Raw genomic sequence first — 23,939 nt, forward strand, 5'->3', positions numbered from 1 at the left:
AAAAAAAATTCTCTACCTCAGGACTGGTATTGAGATTAAATGGGCTAATATGTAGAATAAAGTGACTTGTTAAGTATAAGAACAATTTGCGTTTGAAGCATTTTGGCATATAGTGCAGTTTTTGTAAGCCTATTATTTTTGTTGAGTGCTATTATTATTAGTTGTACGGACATTTCACTTTCTGAACCTCAGTCTCCCATCTATTAAGTACAGGAAATACTTCACAGGATTGCTGTGAAATCACTTTGGCATATACCGTTGACTCTAGGATAGGGTCCCAACACCCAGCTCAGTGTCCTGTCTACACCGCATGGCCTCTAACAGATGTCTGAATCCAAGCTAAGCATTGACAGTGCTTTCCCCTTTTCACTTTCATCAGACAAAACGAAAATTGAATCATTTGATGTGTACAGTAAAACAGCATTGTGTGTTATACAAGAAGCGGATGGGTGGAACACCACAGCATGACATTTAAAGTATTTACTCATAAGTTTTTGGTTTAACAACCTAGTGACAAGCCACTGCTTTGGCACACACTGTGGCTTCATTCAGTATTTTAAGCTAGCAGGACATTATTCCATGCAGTCTAGTTCTACTGTGTTCGTTTATTTAGCTTTTAGAAGTGCTTTAATTTCCCCACCTTTTAAAAAAATCTCCATATAACATTTCATTAAACTATACAACAGGAGTATACACAGGAAGTGATCTAGTTTAGATGAGAGCGGAAAAAAAAATAAAAACAAGTCCCAGAAAAATTAACTCTATTCGCCAACCATTACCTTTCTGAAATCAAATTTTTCTAAGCCTAGGTAATTAATTTAAAACTTTCCACGTCAACATCCACAATGGTTTTATATTTTAAAGTTGAAATATGAGTCTCTCAATCTAAATTCATGGTTTATTCTTTTTTTAGATAGTGGAACATTCAAATGTCTGATGGAACAAGTAAAATACTTCAAAGATTACGCTCCTTCTAATAAGTAAAATCAATCTAATTTTTAAACTGTTCATCAACTAAAAAAACCTCCTATTTGTAATAATAAAACCCCAACAGCATGAGGGGGAAAATGGTGATTATTCGATTCAAAGACAAAAGCTAAATTAGCCTGCCTCTGTCCAAGCGACTGAGCTTTTTTTTTTTTTTTAATCACAAATATTGCTAGAACTTGACACCTGCACATGCCATTCTTATAAAGTAATTACTCAAAGGTGAAGGTGAGGTAGATGACTAGAACACAGAGAGGGTGAAGGATAGAAAGAAAGAAATAGAGCAGAAACAGCACTATGCTATAACTTTCAAAAAGACTAGGTTTTAACAATGTTAACTAGTCCTTTTTGTATCTAAATAACCTGTTAAACATATTTCTTTTATATAATTCACCCAGTAAATATATCTGTATTTCATGCTCTATTGTTTCCTTTTTGTATGTTTTGCCACATGAATTCAAACAACACTGAAGAATATGTTTTGTTGTTTTTAATGCCAAGGTTAAGTATACGAGTTTGGGTCTAGGACCAAAGGCGGCAGGACCTGGAATAAGTGAGGGGCATCGGAGAGACTGTGGATGGAGCATCTGAAAAGTTACCGCAATAGGAAAAAGGAAACTCTGCTCAGTTAAGGTGTTGGTAGCAAAATGGAAAGACGTGGGCAAAAACAAGGGTCACTGTGTAAGTGATGATGTGGGAATGCATAGACCAGGCAAGGCAGGACAGAGGAGTAAGTCAAGGGAAATCCAGAAGCTTCCAACCTGGACAGCAGAGCAGAAGCACGGTGGTGCTGTTGACTGATACAAGGACACAACATCTGAGAGGGAAGCTTGTTGAGATGGGAAGAGGATGAAAACTTCTGCTGGGGCACACTGAGGCTGGTGGAACCTCCAAGTGCAAGTGGTACTATTCTCGACCTTTCTCTACTTTCCTGAATGCTGCAGGTCACGAGACACATAAGGGAGATGGTTCTCCCTGGAAACTCTCTCTCCATGACAAAGTACAGCTACACACTTCCTTTCCTTCCTTTGAAGGAAAGAAAGGTAAGTTCTGGGCCCACAATACAATCCTCTAATCAGCTTTAGGCAGGTTACCACAGACAACGGATAATGCAGGCAAATCTGCCCCAGCAGGAAGCTACAGACTCCGTGCTACGGTTACTTCTGTTTGCCAAATGCACCAAAATCAGGTCCTTATGCTATAGTTCTTCCAACCGATACCAACCTGGAATAATGTGGAAATTATTGAGAGGTGGTATAGAGCCAGCCTGTGCCAATTGCATGCCTGGCCCAAAGACCATGGCTGGGTCCCAAATTAATCGATACTAAGAAAATGTGTTTCTGTTAGGAAATCAAAGCCTTGTATACGTATGCGGAGAATCAGTTGGCCTAATCTTCTGAAAGCCTCATCTTCAATGGGTTAGTATCTGAGGGGTTACTGAAGGGGACAAGTGGGCACATCCATTCAAAACAGCCTGACAAGTCACAGTAGGACTTGATCCCAAATCAAGTGTGTACCTACCTGTCTTTGCATTGTCTGAACTGAATGCTGCAGCTGACACTGCCTGTATATCTTCATGTGCACAAACCAACGGCATTTAAACTTTGTCCCAAATTATGTATTAATTTCTAAAGGCTTAGCATTTGCTGTTTTATTATCTTCTAGTTTCTTAAGTATCTTTGTGACTTTCTATGTCCATTACACAGTGTTGTTTTCATAGGAGTCACTGACATAAAGGAAAACAGCTCTCTACAAGGTGGTACCAGTACTTAAAAAAAAACAGCATTTAATGAGGACTCTAAATGTTTCCTCCATCCTTAAAGTCTCTGTTGGATTAGAATTTATTACAGATGTCAATTTTAGTTGCATGTATCTTTTCTCTCGCTTACTAGAAGTATCTACACAATGTCTATAGAAGTAACCCTCCTGAAAACTTCTTTAAAAAGACACCAAATGTGAAGAAAAAGTAAATTCTGGTTAAGAGTTGCATCAGGCAAAAGTCTAAAGTGAATCTTGAGTAAATGTGAACAATATTCAATAAAACAACTTTTCAAGAATATATAAATGTATTAATATGCAATTCAGACTGAAATAGTGTTTCCGAAATATTATGTTTCAGACTATTCATGCGACATTAGTCCATGAATAGCAGTATTCATTTTATAAATCTATACGTATAATCTACCTATGGCTCCATAATAATAGTAGTTTAAATGAAAGTAAATGTACTTCTAGGTGACAATCTCACAACAATCTTATTATGTGTATTCAAAAGGCATCTTTTAAGGGTTTTTGTAGCATGCTCTGCATTAGCATTGTATAAAACAATCATTAACAATAAAATAAACTACAGTGCATTATACAACAGATCACAATGTAGTCTCAACAGTGGTAGATCTATATGTTCTGACAGGGAAACGGAGGCCAGATACTGTTCTGTAAAAATAAACCCAAATTGCAGAACAATCCATATAATGTGATTCTACTAGTTAAAGCAAAACAAGCTTCAACTCTAAAGCCATATGCATGTGTTCCACAGCTACTGAACTACAGTATACTGGAAAAGATTTGGAAAGATATACAACAAACTGCTACCTCTGAGCATGAAGGTGATGAAGAGAGCATCTTTCACTGTTTACTTCTATGTGGTTTGAAATATTTTCAAAGAGAACGCATTTACGTATGTTTCAAAAGTAAAAAGGAATATATTAGAAATGAGAAAATTTTGCATTCTTCTACGAAAGACCATTCGCATGGTTCAACAATTATCTCAAGTGTGATTACGTAAAATTAGAATAAATGACTTTGAATTATGAAATGTTCTATGATTAGCTATAGCATTAAGACTTACTACAGAGTATTAGATATCAAAATTTACATGAAAAGAATTATTACTATCACATCAACAGCTAAGTTTCCACGTTTATAGTCACCATTCTATCATTCAATAATATAAACCTAAGATTTAATCAATTAATAAAGGGCTTATATTTTACTTATATCTTGTCTTTTTGGGGGGTAGTTTTAGTTTTCTATTACGTCCAATACATAATGGGTATTCAACACACATGGCTTTTGAAAAGACCAAATAACGAATGTAACAATTACATACATGTTAAGACAAAGTTACGCAGGAAATATTTTACAGGACAAGTTGCATTTTTTGCTGCCAGTGGCCCCATCCATTTCTGGAAGACGGGAGGACAGCAGGAAGAGACAGGGATGGACCGTAGCTCCCTGACACTGATGCTGAGGATGTAAACATTACTATATACTATACGCTTTCATCCTAGGGAACAGCACTTCAACCATACTTAGAAACAGAGACTATTCCCCTAGTGACTTTTTTACTAAAGATAAATTTAAGTGAAAATAAAGGCAGACTAATATATTACAGCATCACAGCATCTCTGACATCATCATGCTGGGTCTTCTATCCAAAGCTTGAATCCTTTGACTCTCCAGGACCCCCAGGAAATGACTGCTCACCTCTACCTCCTAAAAGTACTCTGGTAATTTTCAGGAAGCTGAGATCATTCCAGAGTTCTTCCTGGGATCAGTCCGAAAACCTGCCACTTTCTGACCCACACTGGGCTGTCTGAGCTAACACAAAATGAGTCTAATCCCCCTTCTACATGACAGTCCACAGAGGCAACCACCAACTTCAGAACTGGTTTTGTTATTGTCCTGAAGCCCCTGAGGGACCAGAAGAATTACGTTTCTACATTCTCAGGCCAACTATCTTCTCTGTTAAGAACTTTCTGAAATTAATAAGTAGTCTGTCTCCTTAGAAACAGTTCCTATTCGATGAACAATACAGTTATTCCTGTACTATTTCCTTTTTTGTCTCTAAGATATAGTAAAATTGAAGCCCTCATAGTTTGGTAAATTTGGAGGGCAATTAACGAGAATATGAGTTTCTCTTTTTTTAGTTTTTTTAATACTATACTATTATCTTTAACATATTGCCCTTCAGGCACAAATATGATATGGATTAATCCATTATTAGTAAATGTCATTTAAGTTAATTCAGTTTCCAAAAAGTAGCAAGGGCATCACACTGATCTAGCCACAATTTTGCTTTGGCCTTCCTCACAGTATCCATTATTAACCTGTGTGGTATCTCACCAGACTGAATACAGGCAGAGAAGTTTCTCACTGTGGACAAAACTATGCCTGGTCAGAAGATGATCGAACCTCTGACCTCATGAGTCTCATTACAACAACTGCAGGAACCAGTCGCCTTATTTGACCTCAGCTGGGAACTCACGTGTTGGCTGACATAAATTTTTGGCCGCTCTGTGAAAGTGCCATGAGTATTGATTTGGGAGCTATGAATAAATTTTAACAAGTAGGTGAATTCATAAATATGGAATCCATGAATAATGAGGATCAACTACTAGAGAGGATAATCACTTAAATATTTTAATAAGGGTGAGTCAATTCCATTTCTCTCTTTTTTTTATAGAAGCCTACAATGTAGAAATCTACAAAGCCTATCTTTACAAAGACTACTGCTGCAAAGAAGTTTATGCAAAGCAAAAAAGGAAAAATAAGAAATAAGTGGCCTGAAAACCTGGGATTATGGACAGCTAGGACATCGCTACATTCACCTAATCACAGGCACAAGTACTTCCTCTGCCTGTCTGCTGGCCAAAATGCAAGGCAGAGTTGCGCTATATTCAGCCCTGAGTAGTCCTCATACGACAAAGTATCTGCACAGAGCAGGCACCTCCCCCAAAGGAAAGGGCCTCTTTCTCACTCTCTGAACAGGTTTCCCAGCTCAAACCACTTTAGAGGAAAGGAGTGTCCATCCTTGAGACTTCTTTGCTCCTTCTTTGTTTGACCTGCTAATTCTTTCTCCACTGGGGGGAAGAAAAGACTCTTTTTTTTTTTTTTTCTTTTTTTTAAGCTTCCTCTTTCACTGCCAGTCTGCTTTGATAATATTCAGCGGGCTTTACGGAGAATGACATTTTAGACCGCTGGAACTCAGTTTAGCCACTGAAGCTGAGCACAGCTGAAGAAAACACTCAATTAGCAACTCCAACTTCAAAGGCTATATTATGCTCTCCTCAATACACACGTGTGACTCCCATTACCATTAATGGGAGATGTGGGAGCCCACAGCTCAGAGAACATACCTCCAACTCTGTTTGCTTGCAATTAGACCTTATGGCCCACATTTTTCAAGGAAGGCATAGTAAGTACACTGAGTACTCAAGCAAAATCAAGTGGGTTCACTTTGGGAAAGTAAGCTATCACTCCTATTTAAACATGAAGAATGAGTTGTTCAAATCAGGTCTAGTTTCATTTCATTTATCCCCTTCAGTGTAGACAATGGTCTTTCATGGTGTTTTGGAAAAAGAGCCACTCCTCTGTTTTAAAAGTTTGGCTATATGTTTTCATAAGCATGATTCCATGTCACTTAACAGCGTAGCCTCAGGGGTAAAAATATCTAATAAGACCAAGGCCATTTTAAGTGACTTTCCTGCACAAAAAATCCAGCACAGCATCTACACTCATGCAGTGCCTTTTCCTGCCGTCTGCTTTACTGTAACCTAAAGTTAGGGAAAAAACTGATTTTGCATTTAAAAAGAAATCAATTTGAGAAGAAAATGCTTGTCTCAAATGATAAATTAGTTTATATCAGGAAATAACGATTTTTCTTTCTCGACCTCATTCAAAAGAGACTTGCCCATAGTTTTCAACATGGAATCAATACACATTACAGCTTCAGTAAAACATCAGTGTATGTTAGGTAGTCTGTGCTACATTCACAGTCTTGATCATACCTCCGTGGAGAAAATAATCTTGACTGAATTATTACCCTTTAAAACAATTCATTCTCTGCTGTTCACACACTCTCCCCAAACTTTAAAGAAAAGGTCATGAATAATAATCGTGATATTTTATAAAGAACATTTACTCAAGCAACTTCAAAGATATAGAAATAAATTATTGATCTAGTAGTGACACAAATAATAATCCTTTTACCTTCAAATACCATGTATGAACTTTCTAATTACGTTGGAAATTAAGGTTACGTTAGGTACTGGGCCACAGCAATTGAATTGCAACCGGCCAAGGAATGTGTCAGAAAGACAACAGTGTCCCCACCAAACTTAAGGGAGTGCTGAGATGTCGGGAGAGTTTCAAATTGTAACCAGGCAGATGAACTGGGTGAAAATCCCATTTTGAAAATTTCATCAAATTCAGGGTCTTCATAACATCATTTTGTACTTAATATTTCATATCTTATCTTACAAGTGGATAGCAACCACCTCTCCAAGGAATTTTAAAACCAACGTGTTAAAGAATGGAGCATCTCAAAATAGAACACGGTGAAACCTTCCTTCAGATTCTATGGAAGTCTGAAAAAAACAGTGATAAACACAGATGAGTTACTATGGTTAACACAATTATTAACGATGGCAAATGTGAGAAGCACTTCACCATTTCTTAGCAAAAAAGATTGTGGATTGTTTCTATCATACACACAACCTAAATCATAAATTTGAAAACTACTCAACTAGAGATACCCTCTTTTCAAAGGATACCTCATACCCAGAACCACCTTTTACGTGCAAGATAAAGACTATTACAGAGGGTCTAGACAGTTTCATTCTTAGAGTTTTTGGCTCTGAATTACTCTGGCTAAAACTGCTAACAATTTTGGTGTGCTATTAATCTTGCTGGAGTGATTATGTCTTCTATATTGCTGAGACTACCTTCACCAGCTAATCTGAAACTCATCCAGAATTGCAGCTGGCACCGACACAGCCACTTCCTTATTTAGAAGTAATTTAGCTGGTAATGGTCTAACGGGGGGCTATCAGTGTATAAAATGACGTTTATTCAAACACCCAATGAGCACAACCATACTCTACTTTCTTTAACTTTTGTCCAAAATATTAGTTTTATACATACGTACATCCTTTTTTAAAATATTCTTTCCATTATGGTTTATCCCAGGAGACTGGACGTAGTTCCCTCTGATACACAGCAGGACCTTGCTGTTCATCCATTCTAACTGTGATACTTTGCACCTACTAACCCCGGATTCCCAGTCCATGCTTCTCCCTCCTCCCCTCCCCGTTGACAACCACAAGTCTCATCTCTATGTCTGTGAGTCTGTTTCTTTTTTGTAGACAGCTGAAGAATTTTTTTTTGAACACAGTCTCTCTTTATAAAAGAAATAAATATATTTCCATCTGAGAATTCATGAAACTCAGGTGTCACACGATGTAGCATAAACTGATGGCTACTAACAACAGTTACCTAAAATACTTGTGGAAAGAAGGGAGAGAGAGAGGAAAGAAGGGAAAAGGGAAGAGGAGAAAGGAGAAATCTACCCAGTACCTCTGATAAGGGCTAGTCTCTGGATCACCCGTCTTATGAGCTGAGAGGCAACTGAAATTGTTTATAGTTCTCAGGAGAAGGAACAGAAGTATCAGTTTGGAGAAATGTCTGATGACTGCTCGTCAAGGGGAAGTGCAAAACCTGATATATGGACGTCATTTATTTCTAGTCTTAATGACTAGGCTAAAAAGTCAACTTTGGATATGTCACTTGGATAGTCCCAAATTGTAAAATTTACTGACATATTATTTCAACAAATATTTGAGTACATGCTCTGTAACCTCTCCTGTCTAGGTGCATACAAGCATGGATAAGTCAAACATAACACCTGCCCTCATGGGATAAGCAATACCAATTTCATTCCTGTTTAAAAGGATCAAAAAGATCCAAGTTGTTTGAATTAGAAAAATAAAAGAGTCATTGAAGCACTGAAATAATAAAACTGAGTGAATAAACTTTTATAAAAACAGGTATTTCTATGTGTACCTATCCGCCTGCATAAAAGGGTAAATTTAGTTTCTTCTCTTTATTTTCAGACTCTTTTGCAAAAGTTGCCATTTAAAAGGCACATCTCATAGTGCAATTTCAGCCCAGAACATACTCAATAGGAAATAACTAACCAGAGAACTAAAGATGCGCTTTCTTTGAGTCTTGCTGTTTGGTTTTTTTTAATATTAACTTTGAAACTGGTACGTTGCCCCACTTAAAGCCCTTGAATTTACTTTTTTTAATTTATTTTATTTTATTTTATTATTTTGCGGTACGCGGGCCTCTCACTGCTGTGGCCTCTCCCGTTGCGGAGCACAGGCTCCAGACGCGCAGGCTCAATGGCCATGACTCATGGGCCCAGCCGCTCCGCGGCATGTGGGATCTTCCCAGACTGGGGCACGAACCCGTGTCCCCTGCATCGGCAGGCGGACTCTCAACCACTGCGCCACCAGGGAAGCCCTGGTGATTCTTAATTGTGCAGGAACTTTTTTTCCTTTTATTGTTTGTATTTATTTATTTATTCCTCTTTTCCAATATCTGTAAAACATGAAAATGTAAACAGGTTCTGTGATGTCTCCTCAGTGAGAATAGAAATCTGAAGATCTTGTAAATATTCATTTTACAGAAAAACTCTTTAAGAAAAACAGCCTCAACAACGCCTGTCTTCCTCCTTGTCTCTTTTTTGACATACAAGACAACATGTCACTCACAGAGAATAAGCTCAGAAATTCATTTGATGAATTTTGTAAATAACAACACTAAACTTTATAACTAAATTATATTAAAATAAAAATTATGAATCCATTAGTGTCTTGCAGACAAGACTATTTTGCTTCAGTGATGGTGTTGGTGTTGGTGTTCAGATAGAAAGAGAAGCAACAGAAAAATTGGCCTTTTAGAATGGAGGAATAAAACATAACCAGATAAAGTTCAGTTAACAGGGGGTCGGGGGAGGGGTCCTATGTGAAGCGTACAACCATCCTTATGGAGAGTGCAGCATGTGTTCACTCCATGAGTACATTATATGTTAAACAGAAGAGGAAGCAAAGAAAGCTAAGATATTCTCCATAAATGTAGGGACTCAGAATGTTAAACATGTGGCAAAGTCCTTTTAAGTCTGCTGATCCAAGGAGAGTGAGTCGGGAAAGACATTCATCCCACCATCTGTTAGACTCACATCCACAATTAATATTCTTTATCAATCATATATCTCTTAGTTTTATCTTAGTGGTAGATCTAGATTCTATAACACTTGAAACATGTAATTTTAGAGGTCTACTTTATGAAAACAAATGCGAAAATACTACTTTTGCAAAATATAGGGAAAAGACAAACAAACATACAATCAACTGAACATACTACTAGGCCCTCCCAGGGCTTTGGAAGGCACCAGGTAAGTGAGCGCCTTGACAGTGAAGCTTCCTTAGCTACAGGGTAAATCTGTCTCTACCTCAACTCCACATCAGATTACTTCCCCTCCACCATACCCCTCTAGATTTTCTGGCACCAGAACACGGCGATGGTTTGGTAAGGGCCTTTGACCAAGGAATCATCACTGGAAGACACAAGAAGAATGGCCTCTGGGCTTAATCCACACTGTCTGCATGTAGTTGGTCAGGCTTTTTAAAACATATCATATCAACATATTTTGTTTGTTTTTGAGTTATCAGAGCCATCTTTTAAACATGTTGATATGAAATTAAGACAAGACTAGCTAAACCCCAGTCCTACTGGGCAACACTGAATGTCCTCCTACCTCTTTGTAGCTGGTTTATGGTAAATTACTGCAAAGAATAACTTAAGTCCAAGTGAATTCTTCCTCCTCAGCAATGATTTAGCTGTTGATAAGCTGAGACAAGGGATTTCCATTTGCTGCTGAGTGGGTAAATGCTAACTTTATTCATGCATCTTCAACAAAGATTAATGGGACTTCCAGTTAAGTCCGCTGTAGTACTTGATGTCAGTTTATAACAGGCCTGGCAATACCTGGAAATTCAGATCTATCATCATAAGATATTATGACATGCATAAAACTCAAGTGTAAACAGAAGGTTCTCTAGGGTACTGGGTTCTAACCCAAGTTATTAGGCCTTAGGAACAGATCTAAGAATGTTCCTGTTTTGAAATATACGTTAATGGATCTTCCACAAGGGTAGAAGCACCTGAACTTCCATTTTTTTAAAATAAATAAATATTTCATTATGAAAATTAATTTTGTTTAAGGAAGTTGTCTGAGGGAGAAGATGTTTTAAGGTATTTTATTAGTACACATTAAAATCATTTCCTATTTAGGTATGCTTTGTCATCTCTACCCAGAGCAAAAAATAGTCATAAAAAATGGTGTCGTAATGAAAACTCCTTTTACTATTAGTTGGGAGAGAAACAAATGGGAATATTACTTTGAAGGTAATTACTTAAGCTTTTTATTGCATCATATTTTCTCAAAACCCAGGCAAAGTATATCCCAAATCTTTCTACGGATAAAATATAATTTTCCCTCAGAACATTTTTACTCATCAGGAAAAAAAGGCAAGTTTAATTTTTCTGTCAGTTGAGGCGTCATATGTCAAACACATTTAACATTTCAACAAACCTTACTGTCATATTGATGGAATCCTCAAGGAGACATTAGCCCTTCTTATGCAAGTACTAACTTAGAAAGGCGTACGCTGAATTACTGTGAGCACACCTCTAAAAACAGACCTCATTATCCCCAATGACAGTATATATGTATAACTGCCTTGTCATTTTGACCAAAATTATGGTTTCTGTCAAACAGAGACTGTAGCTTCCTTGAAGGCAGGTGGTGGTAATGTCTTTTCCAACGTTTTAGTCCCAACACTTGGCGCAATCCCTGCATAGGGAGAACCATATTATCAAATGAATAAATTCATGAATCTAATACAAATTGCTTCTCATGCACTGTGTGCTTATCTTTGATGTGGAAGCAATGCATTCCGTTATTTCTGATTTTTAAAAATAAAACTTTACATGAAGTAGTTCTGGAAGAAAAAATATTTACAAATGCCTTTGTTAAACTTGTCATTTGCTCACTCAATCAACAAATATTTACTGAAAACTTATAACATGTTGAGCACGGTGCAGGGTGCTCAGTCTGGAGCAGAGCGAAGTCCTGCCTTCATGACACTCCTAGTCTAAGTATGGAGATAACTCTGTTGCAGATAAAAGAAAAGCCTCCTCTCATTTTCTCTTAAGTACACTCCCTAATCACTTATGTCAGGATGACATTCAAATTTTAAATACTCTGTGGAACCCACAGTAGCCAATTGGTGGCTCATGCATCTGGCCCATAGAATCATTAGTGGACAAGGCAGCACAACCTAATGACTATAAAGTATGTGTTTCCCTGGCCTTACAGAGATGGCTCTGCCTGTGCCAGAAAATTCTGCTTTACAAATACGGCAGTGCCCTTTAATAAAAATAATAAAAAATGAATTATTGATAATTGTAATATTACTGGTAGTAACCATACTGGTAAGACTAACGACATCCTCCATAATGACTGACATTAACTGAGTGAGTGCCTGGCACTTTGCTAAAAGCTTTATGTGGATCATCTCCTGGAATCACCCTCTCAAGTTCAGGCATTAGGTCTTATTATCTCTACTTAACAAACAAAGAAGCTGAAGCTTAAGAGAAATGTGAGCAAAGCCACAGAGCAAATAGTGGAGTTAGGATTTGAACTCAGACATCTGTTGGCAGAACCTGAACTCATAACCACACCTTTTTTCACTTCCTACATCCAAGGCAGTAGCATAACTGGAAGAAGAAAACAAAAAACAAACAAAAATCCTTTTCCATTACCTCTTTAAAGGTTGAAACAATATATGAGATTTTCCCACTTCTTCTAAAATACGTAACTAATGACGCTGCATTTTCAAAGACGTTAAAAAAATTAATGGTTTTTATCTATTCTGTGATCTGGGACAGTCCAGATATAATAGAACAGAAATCCCATTTTAGGTATGACCTTAGTTTGACCTAGGCGGTCCAAGCAACTGACTATTGGGTCCTAATGTACAAGAATTCTGAAGACTATGGGAACGTGTGTTAACACAACATTAAGCACAAATGTACTAGGGGAAAAAAAGAAGTTAAAATTCTTAGATATTGCATATTAGAGAGCATCGTACCAATAAATGATCTTCAGTTGTTCCAAATAACTTGGCAATGCATGTATATTTTCAGACTCTCATATTACCTTATTTCCATGTGAAAGGCTGATTTTCAGTCCTTTGGACTAAGTAATGTTTTATAAGGCACAGAAAACTTTTCCAGAATTGTCAGTCCTACCCTTTTTCCCATCACCATAGACAGGCAATATTCCAGACGCTGAGGATTCAGCAGTGGACAAGTGGGCCGAACCAAAAAGCTCAGCTTCAAAGGGATAATGGGAGAAGGCAGCAACTTCTATATCTGAGTCACTGTGCCACGTCTAAAGATAAGGAGCTTCAAGTTTAGACATACGTGTCTAAACCCATATAGGTCAGAAACAGTGAACTACTGATAGGAACCCATGTCTATCTAGCTACAAAGAGCATTCTCTTTACATTGTGGTTCCCTCTGTTTCACTACCTCTCTTTGTACTGTTCATTCCATTTGCCTTGATTTTCTGGGTCTCAGTCACACTCTCCATCCTACAGTGACTAATGAAATAATGATCACTTTTATCCATTATATGTAGAGTGAGATTAATTCCTGCTCAAATGGTCTCAATACACTGTATGTGTTTACATAACCATATCTATATACCCCTCTTTATATGTATACATTCATTCCACAAATATTTGTTGGGTGCCCAATAAATGCTAGGAACATTTCTAGGCCAGAGAAAAATATAATGGAGCTTATAGGCAAAGGGGGGAGGGAAACATAAAAGTTTCAAGAAATAAAGAATATAATTTCACATATTGCAAAGTGCTACGAAGCCAACACGTCATACACACACACACCACACTATATACATTGCATGTATAAAACATATATATATATATATATATATACACATACATATATATGCAAATATATTTCCCAAACAGAATTTTTGGTTTAACTATACAAGGTGTTGAGTACTGATAAATAACAATCAACTTTACTAAAAGCTATCAAGTTCTTATGAGCTAATACTTTCCCACTATATTTAATTTTCTAGTTGTCTGACTGATCTGTGGTTACCCATTCAATTAAACAAATACTCAAACAAAAAGCAGTATTAATACAAACTTAGAAGGATAGAAAATATCTGAAAATTGTAATAATAATTTGCTAGTCTCACTCATGATACACAGTTTCACTCTTTTAAACAGCTCTTTTGGTGCTATATTCTGAAAAAAGGTAGGCTCTCTTCTAGGAAAACCCAAACTGAGATCAAATTTTATTGCCTAAACACACACATATCATCAGGTATGTGAGGAAAAAAAAAATTTAATAGGGTTACCCTGTGGCCAAAATCTACTTGTTAAAAAAAAAGTCCACTGTGTGAAAATAATATATGCATATTTAATGCAAGGATAAAGTTTAAAAATCAAGGGTAAATGTTAAAGATACAAAAAATAAGGGCATGGAAAGTTCTGAAATGTAAATTAAAACACAAGCTCATTTAGAAAGATCACAGATAAGAGTCTTTAAATTATCCTGCTATCTTCAATAAGATATATTAAGAATACTAGGATGTATGTCATCATATTTGTGTTTAATGTGGCATTAATTCACAAGTCTTTTTTTTTTAGGAAGATAAAATAAGTTACTTGCTCTTCTAAGGAGCTATGTAACTAGGATTTTCATAATTAAATCCTAGATGAGGCATTTGGTATATCTATGCCCTAAATCCCCCCAAAATTATGCATATACAACTTTGAAAACTACATCTTAATTAGTAGCTTAAAATAAAACTAATTTTGAAAGCCAGAAAGTTGAATTTTTAAAAATTGTTCAAATTTTATCAATGAAAGTCAAACAAATATCCAGTTTTAAAATATAAACATCAATTGTATATAAAGCACCGTGAATTGTTTGATACGTTACTTTAAGTATTTTAGTAAACCTCTGCAAATTTCAACTCGTATAGAGATGGTCAATATTAACTTAGTCACATGATTTCTCGCTTGTGTAGTTTAATCTCTTTGGCCAATGAAGTATGTCCCAACCTCATTTTCTTCTCCTACTACTCTTTTAACTTCTACTCTATTCTGAGCAACTACTCCTTATACCTACCTGTGACGGTTAATTTCATGTTCAACTTGACTGGGCCACAAGGTGCCCAGACATTTGGTCAAACCTTATTTTGGGTGTCACTGTAAACGTGTTTCGGGATGAGATTAACATTTAAATCAAAAGACCCAGTAAAGCAGACTGTTTTTTCTAATGTGAGGGGGGTCTCATCCAATCAGTTGAAAGCCTGAATAGAACAAAAAGAATGACCCTCTCCCAAATAGAAGAATTCCTCCTGCCCAACTGCCTTCAAACTAGGATACTGGCATATTCCTGCCTTCAGACTCAAACTGAAACATCAGCTCTTCCTGGGTCTCAAGTCTGCCAGTCTTCACACTATACCATCAGCTTTCCTAGGCCTCCAGCTTGTTGACTCACCCTGCAGATCTTGGGTGTTGTCTGCCTCCTTAATAGCATAAGCCAATTCCTTATACTAAATCTCTTTACATATATGAACAAAAAAGTATAAATATGCATATACTTATATTGGTTCCATTTCTCTGGAGAGCCCTAATATACCACCCACACCCACCATCAAATATTTAGCAATTTCTTACCTGTGTATGTAATCAGGTTCATGAAACTTTCTCTATCCCTAACAGTCTCTCACACTAGCTCTGCCTGATGAAACCCTACATAGTCTTCAAGCCTCAACACAGAGACCTCTTCCCTCCCATGATGCATCATCATGGTGGAGTTTTTCCACTTTGCACACCCATAGCACGACAGCACTGTTTTCGGTCACCTCTGCTTGTCTGTGGGTGGTGAGCTGGAAGAACATAGTTCTTCCTGGACAATGTCTTATACATCAAAAGTGAGTATCTGAAGGGCTAGAATACATTGTCACAACATAATAGGGCAGGGATTATTTCTGACTGGGTAAAACCCAAAGGAAATCTTAGCTGTATGACCAAGAAAAAAATCATTTCAAACTCTCTGGACCTTGGTTTCTTCCATCAAATGTAAGAGATTTGGCTCAGTACACCAAATTCCCTCCCAGCTCGACATTTCTACGGCTCCATTAACAAATCAATCAACAGTAAACACTCACATGACTCAATATTCATTTTAAAAGTATCTTAAATAATATAATATGAAGCCTAAAGTAGAAAACTGTTCTCACTTAAATGCAGTAATTCACAAGTGTACTCATTCTCTCTGAGCCCTTTTAAGACATAACCCCAGCATGGAAAAACAAGTGATAATGATTAAAAGAAAGCAACATGCATCAGCAACAGGAAGGTCCTTAAAAGACTGATCACAAGGGAACACTCAGAGCCTCAGCTAACACACGCACAGTCTCCGAAATACAATAAGTTTTAATGTTTCTCCGCACTAGGGTCTCTATGGAACTGTTCACATGGGCTCCTGCCTTTGTCAACACTGATACGTAAAGAGTAGTTATCTGTAAGTACTACTGAAAGTCAGAAGTTTCTGTTTACTTATATGGCTCTGCCTACCACCACCTCTTTTCAGCATGGAAATGCAGTACTCAGAAAGGCTTTATCATATTGGTTATCAATTTATTCCAAGTACTCAACTATTTTATAAGCCTTTTCAAATAATCTTCACTGGGTACCGTAATTGTCAGCAAGTTTGTTCTGTGTTGGCCATCCTTCCTTTTGTTTCAGTCTTTCATAAAAATCCTTTTGTGTGACAGTCAAGCAGCTGTGCTTTGTTCTTTAATGTTCCTAGCTTGGATCCCCAGCCGAGACCATTTTATAACATAAACGGCAAAGTACCATTTTCACAGCAGGGACAACTGTGTTCATCTTCAAAAAGAGGCATTAATAAAAAGAGACTGTAACGAACATGCTAATTCTGATCACAGGGTACTGCATGATGGCAGAGAGAGTTGACTGCCTTCTCGCTGAAAGATGGTAAAAGTTGTTTTTGTTTTTTTTTTTAAACAACTGTTATAATGGCTTACATTTTTTTTTTTTTGAAACAGACATATTATGCAAACATTTCTCTCCATTTCCCAGTGAAATGCCTTTTCTGTCTCATCCAACTGCTCACTGTGTGTTCTACTATATCAGTAACAGTCACCTTCAGGGAGCAGGGAGCATCTTTTTTCCACCTTGCCAAGAACTGACTTGTTGAAATAAGCATGTCACCAAATCACAGAAAGCTAGAAAGCAGGGATCTGAGTGATCACCAATTCAGTGCCTTCCCTGTGCACATGGCGCCAAGATAAATAAAGAAGTAAAAGAACAGGGAAGTTAACAGATTTGCTCAAGATGTCACAGCTATTTTGGGACAGAGCCAGAGCTGGAACTCAAATTACTGGAGACCTGCACTTGAGGACTCTGTGCATTATGTCTTGATGGTGACTATTCATAAACTATGATGCACATATGTGGAGTGGATCCTTAAATATAAGTGCCATTTCATAAGGTATACCTGTAAAACTAGGCAACTCAGCTGTCTCATGTTTGGTCAGCTGTCTTTTGTTGACAACAATTTTACTTTGTGTGTGCTCTAGGAACAAGTTAGAAGATAACAGCAACAATGGTATATATCGTACTCTGTTTTCTTGTAATGCTCGTGCTGGTTTGGGGATCAGTGTTATTTCAGAATGGGCAAGTCTCAGAAGATAATCCACTAAACTTAGAAAAATGACATAGTACATGCTGTTTTGGATGACAACAAAATGTGTATTTTCTGATTACTACCTAAAAAACTACCTAAATTCAAGAAACATGACATTTAGACATCTCAGACTATCAGAGACAAAGTTGACTAAAATTTTCTAGAACTTTCTCTTAGAGAGGCAGAGTCATGTGAGCAAGAAAAAGGGATTCTTCTCTTTTTTTTTGGCCATGCAGCACAGCATACGCATATGGAATCTCAGTTCCCCGACCAGGGATCGAACCTGTGCCCCCCGCAGTGGAAGCGCAGAGCCTTAACCACTGGACCACCAGGGAAGTCCCAAGAAAAAGGGATTCTTGATGTCCTTCTACTTGTCTAAAACGGGCAGATGCTCCTGGACTCTTATAGGAAAGAAAAGTCTATGGAAGGTGATAGCTCATTTTCCCTGTCCAGTGGCGGACAAGATATATCTGAGAGAACATTTTCATCCCCAGTTATCATTATACGGATTTACATTTACAAGTAATGTAATACCTTTGGACAGGAGGAAATTGTGGCCAGTGAACCAAAGATTCAGAAAGAACCAATTCCATCTGGATGATAATCGCTCTTCTTAAAACACCCTCTCTGGTCCTATACTTTGCCCTTCACTGAAAGCTTAATTATCAAATCCAAAGTCCTTAGCAGAATCCCACAATTAGGTAAGACTCAACCCTTAATAACCACTCAGTGAGATGTGAAGGTCTTCACTTAAAGTTCTGCGTAGAAGGGAAATGTGTATGACAACTATGCTCAGCCCCTTAAAGTGCTACAGAACTACAGAGATGGTATGTTCTTGTGTTTCCACAGGCAGGGCAACCAAAAAAGGTTTTAAATGATCTGAGGCCATAAGTACCACATTCAACCCCCCTTCTCCCACTACTTCTATGAACTGCAGTCTACAGCATATAAATGGTAATTGCTCAAATATCTCATTCCAGGGTATGTTCAGCCCGAGCTTGTAGTTATCTTTCCTTATGAAAACAGTTTTTCAGAGCGAGGGTAATTTGAAACGAGCTACACAGGGAAAATTTTCCCTGAAGTATACTCCCTTCAATGCACATGGGTGGTCAGAGTATTACTTCAATGTCTTCTGCATTAGCTGTACAGGTCAGATGATTAAATCTCCAATTAATTAGGTCCTCTAGTGGCCTGTGTGAAATAAATTAGTGATCTCCATCCAGTCCACTTAGACAAAACCCATCGTGACAGCTGGCACATTTTTGGCACTGTCAGCAGAGTGGGTAAAAAGTAAATGACCCATGTGGACAAAATGGGCATCTAACGATGGGTGTGGATGAAAAGTGCAAAGTATTTTCCATCCACTGCAGAGCAGAGAGCTTGAGTATCTGCCAATGTGATTTGCAAGAAAAAGTGACCTTAAAATGAGCACGAAGCCCATCAACTATGGAATGAAACTCTTCACATTCATCTAGTTAACTGTTCACAACGTTCATAATCTAGAAATGTCAGTTTACCACTGGAATATCCTATAAGGATATATAAAAATATTCTATTTTAAGGTTATGTTTAGACTATTTTTTCATTATCCAAAATACCTTTGAGTTTTTCTCATGAAACATTTCCAAAATTGCTAAACAGTCTTAAAAAAATAAGGTTTAAGTACTTTACTAGAATTATAAATTTTCATACAAATGTACTTATATATGACAGATATTCACAAAGAAAGTCAAGATTACATTAAAATTTTCAAATGTATTTGTTTTATGTGGGAGCTAGTTGGAATAAAAGCAGATGAGATGGGAGGACCCCAGTCAGCTGGGAGGCAGGAAAACATAAATCCATGTGAATGGCTATGTAAAGTGATATTTTCCTCCAACTTCTTGTTAATTCCTTCCTCAAATGCATAAAGATTAAGTCAAGCCAAATGACTGCCACTGTTTCCTTTTAAGGGGTTTGTTCAGGGAACTCAGAAGGCGAAAACACCTAAAAAGTTTCGAATAACTTTTACTTGATTGCATCTTTGTAATACGTTTTCTACATAATAGCATTAGTTATAAACTACATGAATAAGCAAAGATTAAAATTTTAAAAGAAGACCAGCAAATCTGATTTAGCTTCCTATATGAATGGCCCACAAAATTACTCAACAATCTTCAGACCTTTTATCTAAATGTATGTGAACATATACATGTATATCCACATATGTACATATTACAGTATGTATAAACAAAGTCTCCAAGGTCCCTTTCAGCTCCGAAATCTGACTTCTAACTCCTAACTGCTCTTTTTTTCCCTAAAGTCTTATTCTTACCTAACAGATTTTACTCCTCTCTTTACCTTTACAAATATTTAGAATTCATTTCTTTTAAAACCCATTCATACAGTTCAATTATCTATAGTTCACAGACTATGATTTCTACTCTCACTGATTGGGCTTCCTGTCCCTCATGAGTTGGAACTGGCTTTCACGCTTTAGAACTGGTGCCTATGAGCCCATCTGGGAATAAATGACCTTATCTGGGGTTATGTGGCCTGAACTGTGGTGGTGTCTCTGTGGGGTGAGTCCTTACATGGCTGTCTGTTCCACACTCCATGGGATTCACCGTTTCTGACCAGCTTTTATGTTAGCTTCTGGGTTCTAAGTATCGCACTGCAGAAATAGTGCTAGAATTCTTACCTTGTTCAGAAAGCTGATCTAGCTCCTCCTATTTTATATAGGTCTGGGTCCTGCGGGAGAGTTAAAACTTCAGCCCTAAATCATATAGTCCATTTGGTTATTATCTTGGTTTATAAGATTACAAATTATCTCTTATCTGAGGCTCTCTTTCTGTTTTGAGCACCTGGAAATTTCTTTCATGTTTGTAAACCTAACCTCACATTTAATTTTATTTTCAAATATTTTATCAACATGTCTATATGCTTACAGGGGGATGGAGAATTTCCTATATGAACACAGTTTGTCATAATGGCCAGAAATGTAGCTCAAATTTGACTTGTTTGTTTTTAAGCAGCATTCTGTTACATGCAATTAAAAGATCTATATCCAGTTGGTCAATATTTCCCCTAAGACTTAGTAAGATTTTATAGTACTTAAAGCACATTGTAGGATGTATATGTAAATATTCTTTTCTAGACTTCTCAGATTGACTGATTAATTTTGGTACTAAATAGATCTAAAAGAAAATATTTTTGATTATATAAAACATACAGAGAAACATACATGCCTCAAAGCGGGGGTGGGGGGATGGAATGGAGGAGAAATGTTCTCACTCTATATATGTTCCTCTAAGATTATTCAATTATGATCTCTTCTTTCTAATTCCCTTCATCTGAAGAAAAGCTATTTTACTAAGTTGTGGAATCAAGCAAAGCAAAGTTCAAAGCAATACAAAACAGACAAATGCAAGTGTGTATGAGAAAGAAACAAAGGCACAGAGGGTTAGTCGGGAAATGTCAACTATGACGCAAGCCAAATTAGGCAATATTCTTATCTCTATACAAAAGATTGAATTATATATATAATACAACAGAGCATTATTAGTCACTAGCCATTATTCTCTAGCACTGTCATTCTAAAGGAAGTCTTGGAAGTAGACACACCGTACTACAGATTTAGCAAGTCATCCCATGCTTTGGGCACAATGCATAAGCCACATAGCTGGAAACACAGAAGGGGACACACTGTTTCCAATCACTTTGCATCAACAGATGTTAGCTCAAGAAATATAAAAGACTGAAACAAAACACTTTTTTTGGACATAAAGAAGAAAGGTGCCTTTCTTGTTCTTGATTCCTCTGCTTAATAAGAACTCATCTTTAGGTAGTAGATATTCCTTTAATTTTGCAAACACCAATGTCAGCTTTGGTAATTTCCAAAAAGTAGTTGCTGACCTAGATATGAAAAATCCACACACAAGTGAAGCTAACATGCAAAACAGTAGCATACCCTGCTTCCTATCAAGGCTCTTTACCAAAAATCAAAATGGTATCTGGCATTTGAAATCAGCACTTCTTTGAGACTTTCTTTCCTCTCCCCAACTAGCATTTCTTAAGTCCTAGGAGAGAAGGCACCCTCCGTCTAGTTAAATAAAGTTTGACCCTAATCAGTATTTTACTTCAATTCATTTCCCATTTAAGTGTCATGACAACTGTAGTCTTTTCAATGATTCTACAAAAGAACACCTGAGATACAGAATTTCAACTACACAAGCAGCAGCCTTGCACTTGAATACTTACCTCGTAAAACTGTGAGTCTGGTGGATACACTTATTTCTCCCACGTTATTCGAGGCCACACATTCATAAATTGCCTCATCTCGCGGAGTCCGTAAGGGTTGTATTCTGAGAACTGATCCAGATCCATCGTCAAACTCTATTACCTATTAGAGGAAACAATAGCTGTCACAGGTGTTGTTACTATCATCTGCCTCTCAGCTAAATCTCTCAAGGCAGTGGTGAACCAGCCATTAGGCCCAGAATAAACTCAGAAGCATTTTGAGACTGAATTTTGATGCAGTGATGAAACAGAATAATTGCTCTAATGTACTGAATCCTATACCGCAGAATGGAAAGACGTGAAACTACATGTGCAAAAACGTAGATTTCTTGTTTCTACAGTAAACCATCCAGGGTTTAATCATGAAAATATTCCAGTATATGTATCTAGGGCAATGTGACCTTTTTATTAATTTTGCAAGAGACTTGCTGCTATGATGCATACACTTCTTAAATTATTCTGTCTCTGATAGCACATATGCACATGTGGATCCATTCAGTAATTGGACGATAAGGTGAAGAAATAATGTATGCCACCACTGATAGCTCTTCTGGTTTAAAATGTCTCATCCTGAACAGTATAGATGAGCAAACCATGAAGAGAAACTGCATAAATCTAGTACTTAGGCAGCCAATGAGATGGCTTTCATAGCCCCAGAGACTGATGGCATGCATTAATTTTGCCATAAAGCATTCCAGTATTTGTTTTAGCTTAGCATTTTCTGCATTTTTAGGGCATTCTTGCTGTAAAATGGAGGCTTGCTTCACCAGGTAGAAAATTAATGTCCTAAACAGTAAGCCTGAATTCTCTATCATTATGGACTCTACTCTGAAACAGTTAGGTATTTGTCACCTACTCCAGTAATACTTCTAAAAAATGATGTTGACAATATTGATAAATATGCATACAAAACTGTAGAGTCCTCTACCTGTCTTTTCTATAACTCTGCTGTGTTTTATCAGCTGTTCACTGAGATGGTGGTTTTTTATTTTTGCATTTCCCTATGAATAATATATCCATGTGCTTAAATTGTGAATAAATTAAGAATGCTTTATAAATATATTTACAAGATGATCAATCCCAGATTTTGTAATATAAGTGTCAACATACGGAAAAAAGAGATTGAATGTTTTTAAGATACGGCCACTTCAAGTCCTTTCTGCATCCCATGTACATTCTAAATTCACAGAGATAGTCAAAACATCCCATTTCTCAATGCACCACAATTTATTTTCAACTCTATTAAAAATATCACACACTTTAGAATGAATCTAGTATGCATCGTGGGAGAATAAAGTTCCATAGCTACTGGAATCTTTGTCAAATATGCTATAATTAATATATATATATATATATATTTGAGCATCCTATAGCTTAATGGAGAGAAAGGTTTAAACATCTTTAATACTAATTTAAATTTTGATTTTTTTCAGTTTTATTGAGAAATAATTGACATACATCACTATATAAGGTTTAAGGTGTATATAGCACGATGGTCTGACTTACATATATTGTGAAATGATGACCAAAGGAGGTTTAGCTAACATCCATCATCTCATATAGATACAATAAAAGAAGACATGTTTTTCTGCTTATGATGAGAACTCTCAGGATCCACTCTCTTAACTTCTGATTAATTGTCACATGTCACTGCAGGCTTACATTTCTGAACTACTTCCTAGGTTTAGACCTATTTTCTTCAACAAACAATAGACACATTAGATGCTAATACTGTAATCTCCAATTTGCAAACCCGATTTAACACCCAGTATTAATTATGTACCTACTCTAGGCCAGATGCTATATTTGCCACTGGAGATAGAAGAGGGAACAAAATCAGTCTCACTCATACTCTCATGGGCTTCAGAAACTAGTGAAACCAAAAAATATAGTATACTGTTCAAGACATGAAGGATTCACAGCCCAAGACTCAGTACTATTTGATGTAGCCGCTCTGTGTTAAAATAATTTTTTCTGGATGTTTATATGACTCTCATTAGGAA

At 36.9% G+C, this 23,939-nt stretch overlaps 1 protein-coding gene across 5 annotated transcripts in view; it reads right to left on the reverse strand.

The window, feature by feature from the left end:
* PTPRD (protein tyrosine phosphatase receptor type D) overlaps positions 1-23,939 on the reverse strand; it is a 418,376-nt gene that overhangs the window by 292,218 nt on the left and 102,219 nt on the right. For all 5 annotated transcript variants that reach the window (XM_007468403.1, XM_007468405.1, XM_007468404.1 and 2 more), the window contains one exon: positions 21,898-22,039. In XM_007468403.1, coding sequence (XP_007468465.1) covers positions 21,898-22,039 — 142 coding nt within the window. The remainder of the gene's footprint in view (positions 1-21,897; positions 22,040-23,939) is intronic.

The sequence above is a fragment of the Lipotes vexillifer genome, unplaced genomic scaffold (genome assembly GCF_000442215.2).
Source record: "Lipotes vexillifer unplaced genomic scaffold, Lipotes_vexillifer_v1.1 scaffold45, whole genome shotgun sequence".
NCBI classification, from domain to species: Eukaryota; Metazoa; Chordata; class Mammalia; order Artiodactyla; family Lipotidae; genus Lipotes; species Lipotes vexillifer.